Below are 10,590 nucleotides of genomic sequence, written 5' to 3' on the forward strand. Positions count from 1 at the left end.
GTGAATTGAATTCACAGCCACAGTCACAGATCAAGGAAGTGAGAAAAGGGTGTAAAAATATCTCTTTCTTATATGAGGTTGAAACAAAAAAAAGGGGGTAAGATCTTAACCTGATGTGATTCAATTTGACCATCTATCTGCTTAATATGCAGGCCGATCTAGTTTATAGTTTAGGGTGAAGATTAGACCTTTGCGTTTATTTCACACTTGCATAACTCGGATTTAGAATGTGAGTAGCAAGGGTAATTAATCAAATTCCTAATTGTACTTGTGGTACCTAGTTCCAGTAAAATTTATCTGTAGTAAGTGATAGTACAATGACCGCGTTAAAAACGTCTGGAAAATGATCATCGTCAGAATGATTATGTCATCTGTAGGAATACACGTTCTTGGTGGAGGTTTTCTCACGCGTTGATTGGTGATGATAACGAGGCTTGAGTCGTTAGACTAAAGTCTTGCACCTAGCTAGTGCCTACTGAAAAATATTCTTTCAAGAACATGTTCTGCTGGAACTTTTGTCTCCTGATACAAGACCTAGTACACTCATTTACAAGTAGTCATGGAATCTGTTTGAATGGAGAGGATTATTTTTTGAATAAAATACTGAGTTTATTGACTTGACTCCAACTTAAGTCTTCTGATATCGAAAATAAACGACACTATATAACACCTTCCTAGTGGGGATTTTTTTTGTATTGTCACTCGAAAACGAAAACCATTGTTTAAAATGTTGCTACGAGTAAACATTGCATCTGTTACATTTTTTGTTTACGCATTACTGTTGGTTTCATCTTACAGTTTTGTTCATTTTGCATATGGTTCTTCTTTTAATCATTCTAATACAAAACAACATTTACAAGTAGGTGTAGAACAAGAATTAAAAGCTCTTTTAGAATGGAAGTCAAGCCTTATCAACAAAAACCATTCTCTCCTCTCTTCCTGGAAGATGAATTCTACTGCGACTACGAGTCCATGCAAGTGGTATGGAATCACTTGTAACAATGAGGGAAGCGTTGCTGAGTTGAATGTATTAGGTTTGGGTTTACAAGGTACGCTCTATAGTTTCAACTTCTCATCTTTCTCCAACTTAGTTAGTCTTGTCTTGAGGCAGAATGAACTTTTCGGAACTATTTCATCCCAAATCAGTACACTTTCAAAACTCACCCACCTTGATCTTTCCGTCAATAAACTTTCTGGACAGATTCCGCCAAAATTAGCTTCCCTCACAAATCTGTTATATCTGGACCTTTCTGAAAATCAAATTAATGGATCCATCCCTCAAGAACTTAGCAATCTATATTCTCTCACTGCTCTAGGGTTGTTTACAAATAATCTGACTGGTTCAATCCCAACTTCAATTTGCAATATGACCAATTTGACCCGTTTAGTGATTTATGAAAACTCAATCTCGGGCGTTATTCCTAGAGATATCGGAAGGCTCAGTTCTCTTACCCAGTTATGTTTGTCCGACAACAATCTCAATGGATGTATCCCCTCTTCATTGACCAATTTGACTAGTCTAGCCGTTCTTCAACTATATAATAATCAACTTTCTAGCATCATACCTCCAGATATCGGGAGGCTCAGTTCTCTTACCATCTTAGCTTTGTCCGGCAACAATCTCAGTGGTTATATCCCTACTTCTTTATCCAACTTGACTAATTTGAACACTCTTCACTTGTATGTTAACCAACTTTCAGGCATCATCCCTCAAGATATAGGAAGACTACGCTCTCTTGTATTGTTCGACTTGTCAACAAACAATTTTATTGGTCCAATCCCTGCTTCTATATGCCACTTGACTAACCTCAGCTTTTTTTCAGTTTCTCAAAATCAACTCACTGGCGCCATCCCTCAAGCTATTGGAAAGCTAAGTTCTTTAGATACCTTATATTTGTCCCAAAATCAACTCACTGGTCCCATCCCTGTATCAATCGATAACCTGAGAAATTTGACGATTTTATCTCTTTACAAAAATGAATTATCTGGTTTGTTACCAACAGGAATCAACAGTCTGACACTGTTAAAGACATTGTATTTGACTGAGAATAAGCTTTTTGGTTATTTACCTCAAAATGTATGTCAAAGCGGAACGCTTGAAAAATTTCAAGTAGGTAGTAACTATTTCACGGGTTCCGTACCAAGAAGCCTTAGGAATTGCACCAGCCTTAAAACTCTCGGGCTTGAAAATAATAAACTTGTAGATAATGTAACAGAAGCTTTTCACGTGTATCCATATCTAGATAGGTTTACTGTGCAAAACAACATGTTGTATGGTGAACTCTCAAAAGACTGGGGAAATTGTCAAAATTTAACAGCAGTATCTTTCGGAGGGAACAATATAACTGGTAGAATACCATCTGAACTGGGAAAGTTGAAAATTTTGAGTGTGGTTGATCTTATTTCAAATAACTTGGTAGGAAAAATTCCTAAGGAGGTTTTGAATTTGTCCTCATTGATCCAGTTAGATTTGAGTAATAACCATCTTTCTGGCAAGTTGTCTTTGATAATTGTAATGTTATCCAACTTGCAATATCTCAACCTATCAACAAACAAACTCATCAGTTCAATACCCAAACATCTAGGGGAGTGTTCAAAGTTATTAACTTTGGATTTGAGCAAAAACAATTTTAATGAAACCATTCCACCCCAGATCGGAAATTTGGATTCTTTGCAGATTTTGTTAAATCTTAGTTACAATAACTTGAGTGGAGAAATCCCTTCAAACCTTGGAAAACTAAGCAAATTGGAAACACTAGATTTATCTCATAACATGCTTTCCGGCACAATTCCATCTTCTTTTGATCAAATGCTTAGCTTGACCTCTGTCAATATTTCTGACAATGAACTGGATGGTTCTCTTCCGAATATCAAGGCCTTTAAGGATGCTCCACTTGATGCATTGAAAAACAACAAAGGGTTATGTGGTAGTAACAGTAAGGGTTTAAAATCATGTGATTCCTCTGTTTTGATTAGAAGAAAACTAGGCAAGAAAAAGCTTTTGCTCGTAATCCTACTTCCATTGATTGGTTCCTTGTGTCTTTTATTCATTCTTTTAGCAATTTTATTTCGACTTCGAAAAAAATTGGTAAGAAATGTCGCGCCTACAGAGCAAGCTACAACTGCAAATACCAAAAAAAATTTGTTTTCTATGTGGAATTACGATGGCAAAATAGTGTTTCAAGACATAATTGAAGCAACCGAGGATTTTGATGCTAAATACTGCATTGGAACGGGAGGATATGGGAGCGTTTATAAAGCAGAGCTGTCAACAGGTCAAATTGTTGCCGTGAAGAAACTTCACTCGTCAGATGAAGATTTTGAGTTACTTGATCTCAAATCATTTGAAAGGGAAGTTCACGCATTGACAGAAATCCGACACCGAAACATTGTGAAACTTTTTGGTTTTTGTTCTAATATAGAAAGGAGGATCTCATTTTTGGTTTATGAGTTTGTGGAAAGGGGAAGTTTGAAAAATGTTTTACGTGATGGGGAACGAGCAATGGGGTTCGATTGGATAAAGAGGGTGAGATTCATAAAGGGAACAGCTAGTGCACTTGCTTACATGCACCATGATTGCATTCCAGCAATAGTTCACAGGGATATATCTAGCAATAATATTTTGTTGGATGCTGAATATGAAGCTCACATTTCTGATTTTGGTACGGCGAGGATTTTGAAGCCAGATTCATCAAATTGGACTTCACTTGCAGGGACCTATGGATATGTTGCTCCAGGTATTTAATCCGCCAAGTAAACGTTTACAATTACCATTTCCCGTTGTTAGCTAGTAAAGTTACATTATTTGTGTTGTTACAGAGCTTGCATATACAATGAAGGTGACAGAAAAGTGTGACGTTTATAGCTTTGGGGTGATCATACTAGAAGTACTAATGGGTGGGCATCCATCTGAACTCATCACATTAATCTCGCAAATTCTTCTGCAATCTTCATCTACGAGTAATGTCGGGCAAAACACAAAATTAAGAGACATTTTGGATCAGCGCATTGGAGCACCACCAGATGTTGTTCAGAAGGAAATAATGTGTATTGTGAAAGTTGGATTTTCATGTCTACGTGGTGATCCACTTACTCGTCCGATTATGGAAGAAATATCAGCACAGCTATCATCATCAACTCAAAGCATCACATCTTTGCCGAAGTCCTTTGAAACTATTACTTTAACAGATCTACTCATGTCAGAATAGGGTTTAGTTTGTGTGCTGTCCGCATTAACATTAAACTATAACTTTATAATAAGAGTGTATGTGTAAATTTGTTTCCTAACTCTAATGGGTTTGAGTCAAAATTTAGGTGGTAATCAGGTAGCTAGTCAAATCTGACAAACACAAACTCTTGTATGTTGAATCTAAATTTGTATTGCGACAAAAATTTCCATCTTGGACTTAAATCTAATCAGGTAACCCAAAATTTGCAGCGTGATTCACAATTAGCCTGGCCTCGTAGTCCTAAGACTCCTAACCCTGTAACTTACTATTTTCCCTATGAATCAAAATATGTTATGTGACCCAAAATTTAACCACTTCACTGCCATTTCTGAACTCCTACATCGGAATCCCAAATTCGACATCTAAAATGGGTTGAAATATCCGTTTCCTCACTCCATAAAAACAGAGGATAGCTTTCGCTCTTCATCTTCTCTACAGCCATTCCAACAATTTTGACTGGAAACTCAAATCAACAGAGTTTACAATATCCCTAATCTCACCAGCAATAGGAGAAAACCATGTCTTGTAAAATGTGCAGTAAAAGAACCACCACTGAATAAGATACAGAGTAGCAGATGGAGGCTGCTCTCTTTCTCTTCCAATACCTCTCCATCCCTAAATGTAAGATTGTTTGAACCCAAACCTATGTTGTTTTTCTTCTTAAATTAGAATACGTTGCACTGATTATTTCTATTTCTGTACTGACTTGTTCTGTTATTTTGTGTTTTGTAGATGCAATTGCTGATGGAAGTTTGGATAAGGAACTTCAAGAAGTTAACCTGCATATTGGGTTAGTTGAGGACTTGGGGTTCTTAATATATCCACGTTGAGCTGTTCGGTTCTCAATAGATTTTGACGTCCAACTGCATACCCTTGTGATAAGTGTCATCTGAACCTCCTCGTACAATTGAGGGACCGTCTCCATTCCCTCTCTTTCCTAGACTGCCGGTGGAGGTTTCAAAGTTTAGTAAAATTTTAGTTCTATACCTAAAAATGATGATAAGAGAGCTAAAATTGTAAATGGACACAAGGATTTTTGACATGGTTCGATTAATGTGATCTACATCCATGGTTCTTCAATATGATTGTTGGAATTACATTTGGATTACATTGAGACTTCATTAATGAGTATTTGGAGCTCCTAGGTTTGTGAAGGAAAAAGATGATAGTGTGCCTCTAGTTTACAAAAATGTGTCTCTTTCTCTCTCCTACATTTTTCTCTCCTACATTTCTCTTTATATATGTATTTACATAGTGCATGATAACTAATATGTAGTGGAACTTAGCTAATTTCACCCCACGCCTGTGCTACGTTCTCTCGCGCTCAATGTTATGTTCTCTGGCGCGCTAAGTAGATGAATGAAACTCGCGCACTAACAAAATGTGTCGTGTGATATTTTGCCTACAAGTTCCCAATAACATTATAACAAGAATACAATAACATTATTACAATCAATTTTTGTATATACAACCGATTATTGTAATCACAATGGAATCAATAATTCTCCAATACCGAAACCACCATTTCTCTTTTTTGAGAAGTAGAACCAAGAACAAACCCCAAAATCCAACCCCGAATCCTAAAGCAATAACACCGTAAAACAATATTCTCTCATTTGTGTCCTCTTGAACATCTTCTTTGAGTTCAGTTGTAGGATTATTACACGGTTTTAAACCTCTAGAGATATTACCACACAATCCTTTGTTGTTCTTTAAAGCATCGACTGGAGCATCCTTTGTTGGAAAAAATTGGGTTTCACAAAGGATGAATGAATCAGAGAAGAAAGTGTTGCACTCCAAAACTTTCAAGGCTTGTATAAATTTCTTTTAGACAAATATTTCTACCCTCCCAATAACAATTGGCGATTACAACAGGTATGCGAAATATTGCCTTCAGGATACAATGAAAGCCCTGCAACGAAAACTGAATTCAAGGTTTGTACCCCTTGATTCAATCAAGAACACACAAAGAGATTTCTGATTTCTGATGATGCTTTTTGAAACAGAGAAAACAGATTGATTTTTCTTATATGTTAAACGAAACTGGGAGAAGCTATTTATAAAGGGTTTTGCACCTGTTGGGAATAGGTTTTTATTCGCCAACAGGTTTCTATTCACGAAACGTCAGGTTCCTTCATCAACAGACATCAATGGTGTCTTTTGGATTCGAAATTTTCGAACAGGCTTTTATCGGCCAAATAAAACCGTCAGTTCAAAATGGGGGGCGATGCCCCCCAGGACCCCCCTTTGGTTAGCGGCGTTGAAAATATTCCAACATTCTCCCCCTATTTTCAAAAACCATAAAACAAAGTTAAAACTTTTAAATCAGAGTGACTGCATCACCGAAGTGACTGCCTACGTACCCGAGTGGGATCAAGCCAACGTAGTTCAAGCACAATTGAGACTAAGCATCATCGTTGAAATCAACACATAAATGATAGGTATCTTTTGGATTTGAACCTTCACTTAGTGTAAGAAACTCAAAGCCTTATCGAGGTTCTATGGTGAAACCAGTCTTGAACCAAGTACCCCTTATGATAAAACCGGAGTCTCCACACATATTGATTTCATAAAATCATGTGTTCTGTAGCCAAGCACGTTAATGGCCATGTGCTTATATCCTTGTTCATGAGTCTTCTTTAGAGAACGGTCTTCTTCTCTTAGGAAACGGCCTTATTTCCATACTCATATAGGTAAGTCTCGAAGGTGTTTCTGCGATACACCTTTTACTAATCATAGACTCATTAAGGATTTACATCCATCCTATTTTCTTGCAGAAACCAGCACTAATAAGAAATGGGAAGTTTTTATATTAGTGCTCCATAATCCACATCCATAACTTGTTGGTACCACATTGAACCTTGTTTATCCTTTTCAAAACATAGGTTGGGTTTCTGCTATGGGAGATCAAACTTCCTTCACAGACCTTAGTCCCATTTCTTTCCTTTTTATTGAAACCACTGAACTTGGTAGACTTTTCGTAAATGGGTCTGCCAAATTTCTTTGATTCAATAAAGTTAACCGTAACTACTCCCCTCTTGAGTAGTTGCCTAACCATGTAGTGTCTAAGACTTGCATGTCTAGACTTTCCATTATAAGTCTTATTAGAGACATTATAGATTGTAGCTTGATTATCACAATTAATCAAGACCGCCGGAGTTGGCTTCTTCCAAAAAGGAATTTCCATAAGTAGGTTTCTAAGCCAATCTGCCTCCTTACATGCATCAGTTAAAGCTATCAATTCTGACAACATTGTTGAATCAGAATACAAGTCTGCTTCTTGGAACTCCAAGACACAGCAGCACCCCCTAATGTAAAAATCCATCCAGAAGTTGACTTGGAATTTGATTCTACATTGTTCCAGTTAGCATCGCTGTACCCCTCTAGTGCAGCGGGATAGCCTTGGTAATGCAAACCAAAATTTATTGTTCCTTTCAAGTAAGCCATAACTCTTGAAACTGCTTTCCAGTGTTCATATCCTGGATTACTTGAGAAACGACATAATATTCCCACGGCTTGGGCTATGTCCGGTCTTGTGCAATGCATAGCGTACATAAGACTCCCAATAACACTAGAATACTCAAGTTGAGCATGAGTACGGCCGGTGTTCTTCATTAACTTGATAGTATGGTCTAAAGGAGTAGGTGCTGGATTGTCATCAAAGTGACCATATTTCTTGAGAAATTTCTCAATATAATGAGATTGAGTTAAAACCAACTCATCTCCCTTTCTTAGGATCTTAATTCCCAAGATTACATCAGCCTCTCCTAAATCCTTCATATCAAAGTTAGAACTAAGAAACTTCTTTGTTTCTTCCACAACAGATATGTCAGACCCAAAGATTAACATATCATCAACATACAAACAGAGAATCACACAACCAGAACTATCATGCTTACTATAGATACATTTGTCCGCATCATTCACCACAAAACCATATGACAAAACTACTTTATCAAACTTCTCATGCCATTGCATAGGGGCTTGCTTCAAACCATAGAGAGATTTCACTAACTTGCAAACTTTCTTCTCTTGGCCTGGTAATATGAAACCTTCAGGTTGTTCCATATATATCTCTTCTTCTAAATCCCCATTTAGAAAAGCAGTTTTGACATCCATTTGATGCACAACCAACTTATGAATAGAAGCAAGTGCAATCAAGCAACGAATGGATGAGATGCGGGCAACAGGAGCATATGTATCAAAGTAATCAATACCATGTCTTTGTTTATAACCCTTGGCAACTAGCCTTGCCTTAAACTTATCAACTTCACCATCAGCTCTCAACTTTCTCTTGAATATCCATTTACTTCCTATTGCTTTAGCACCAGGAGGTAAATTTACTAATACCCAAGTCCCGTTAGTCAAAAGCGAATGCTTTTCATCATTGATGGCTTCTTTCCAGAAATTTGCATCTCTAGAACTCATGGCTTCAGCATAAGTTTTAGGGTCATCATCAGTATGCATAACATACTGGTTAACACTAAGAATTCTATTCTTATTTGCCTCTACAAGGTAATAAATAAAGTTTGGATCAGGCTTTTTCTCAATCCTTCCTCTCTTACTCCTTCTAGGTTCGATATCTTCAGTAGGCACTGAAATATCATTGTCATGAGTAGGAGAGGGATTTTCATCATTGTTATCAATCTCCATAGGTTCTAGATCAGGTAACAATGGATTCTCCATGGGTTGCATTTGAGAACTGTTCCTATTTAAGTTCTCAAAGAATTCCACATCTACAGATTCTATAATCTCAAAAGTGTCAAGGTTTATAAATCTGTAGGTGATACTATTAAGAGAGTATCCCACAAAAGCACATTTATAAGCCCTGTTTCCCAACTTTGGTCTTTTGGGATCAGGCTTTCGAACATATGCTAAACAACCCCAGACTTTAAGTCTTCTCAAGTTTGGTTTCCTCTTAAACCACAACTCATAAGGAGAAACACTCTTCTTTTTCAAAGGAATTCTATTCAAAATATAACATGCAGACAACATAGCTTCACCCCACAAAGAATTAGGCAAACCAGAACTTATAAGCATGCAATTAACCATATCAATCAAAGTTCTATTTTTCCTTTCAGCCATACCATTTTGTTGAGGTGTGTAAGGTGCAGTACGTTGATGAACTAAACCATGCTCTTGACAAAAGGAATTAAATTCAGTAGGAAAGTATTCACCACCACGATCAGAACGTAAAATCTTAATTTTGTGCTCTAATTGTGTCTCTACTTCTGCTTTATAAATCCTAAATTTATCAAAGACTTCATCCTTAGATTTCATTAAATATGTATAAGCATATCTAGTACTATCTTCTATAAAAGTGACATAATACTTATTTCCACCACGAGTGGCAGAACCATGCAAATCACCCACATCACTATGTACTAATTCAAGTAAGGAAGAATTTCGTACTACAGACTTATGGGAAATTCTAGTTATCTTTGCTTGCACACATATTTCACATTTAGAAGCATGATCAAAATTGCAATCAGAAATCAAGCCTAATCGATTCATGTTTCTAAGAGAACCATAATTCACATGCCCTAATCTACCATGCCATAAATTAACAGAGTCAACAATATAAGCAGAACCATTATTTATTAAATTAAGCTTAATCATCCCATTACAAGCATATCCTTGTCCAACAAACACACCATTTTTGGACAACACAAACTTATTAGACTCATAGGTCGTCTTGAATCCAGCCTTCATAACAAGGTCGCCGGAAACAAGGTTCTTCACGATGTCAGGGACATGTAAAACATTAGTAAGAGTCACAGTCTTTCCCGAAGTAAACGAGAGTTCAACAGTGCCTTTCCCAATAACTTTGCTGCGTTGACCGTTTGCGGAGACAACATCGTTTCCTTCTCCACTAACCGGTTCGTATGTCTTGTAAAGATTTCTATCCTTACAGATATGGATGGTTGCACCATTGTCGTACCACCATCCACCCCCAGTTTCAGCAACAGCATTGGCGGCTTGCACCACGATCACAAGTTTGTCATCGACCATATTTGCCTCCTTTTTCTGGTTCTGCTGTTGTTTCTTTTTGAGACGACAGTCACGAGCAAAATGGCCGGGTTTGTCACAGAAGTAGCAAGGGCCGACAGCGCCCTTCTTCTTACTCTTCTTGTTGGGATGCTTCTTAAACTGAGTATCATTCTTAGGTTTCAAGGAATTCGGTGTTTTAGATTCTTCTACGCTATTCACCTTAGAATGGTTTTCAGAATGTGGACTATCCTTAAGTTCTCGCTTACGAGAGTCCTCTTCTATGCGAAGATGACGTTGTAAGGCCTCTAAATCATAGTCAGTCTCAGCATGCTTAAGTTTCTTCTTATAACCATTCCAAGAAGGGGGGAGA

The 10,590-nt window shown here is 37.3% G+C and overlaps 2 protein-coding genes across 2 annotated transcripts; both read left to right on the top strand.

The window, feature by feature from the left end:
* Positions 1–727: 727 nt before the first annotated feature.
* Positions 728–2,694, top strand: LOC113292644 (probable leucine-rich repeat receptor-like protein kinase At1g35710). Its single transcript, XM_026541528.1, has 2 exons — positions 728–2,492; positions 2,678–2,694. Exons 1-2 carry the CDS (start codon positions 728–730, stop codon positions 2,692–2,694), a joined length of 1,782 nt encoding a protein of 593 aa, XP_026397313.1.
* A 115-nt stretch (positions 2,695–2,809) lies between these two features.
* LOC113292648 (MDIS1-interacting receptor like kinase 2-like) lies at positions 2,810–4,208 on the top strand. Its single transcript, XM_026541531.1, has 2 exons — positions 2,810–3,737; positions 3,820–4,208. The coding sequence occupies exons 1-2, from the start codon at positions 2,810–2,812 to the stop codon at positions 4,206–4,208; spliced, it is 1,317 nt and encodes a 438-aa protein (XP_026397316.1).
* Positions 4,209–10,590: the final 6,382 nt, after the last annotated feature.

Source organism: Papaver somniferum, chromosome 7 (genome assembly GCF_003573695.1).
Source record: "Papaver somniferum cultivar HN1 chromosome 7, ASM357369v1, whole genome shotgun sequence".
In the NCBI taxonomy this organism is placed as follows: domain Eukaryota; kingdom Viridiplantae; phylum Streptophyta; class Magnoliopsida; order Ranunculales; family Papaveraceae; genus Papaver; species Papaver somniferum.

Bases quoted from the DNA above. Each gene is read 5' to 3' on its own strand.
- LOC113292644 (XM_026541528.1), top strand. From the start codon at position 728: ATGTTGCTACGAGTAAACATTGCATCTGTTACATTTTTTGTTTACGCA.
- LOC113292648 (XM_026541531.1), top strand. From the start codon at position 2,810: ATGCTTAGCTTGACCTCTGTCAATATTTCTGACAATGAACTGGATGGT. The intron at 3,738-3,819 runs GTATTTAATCCG...GTGTTGTTACAG, and splicing joins CTATGGATATGTTGCTCCAG to AGCTTGCATATACAATGAAG.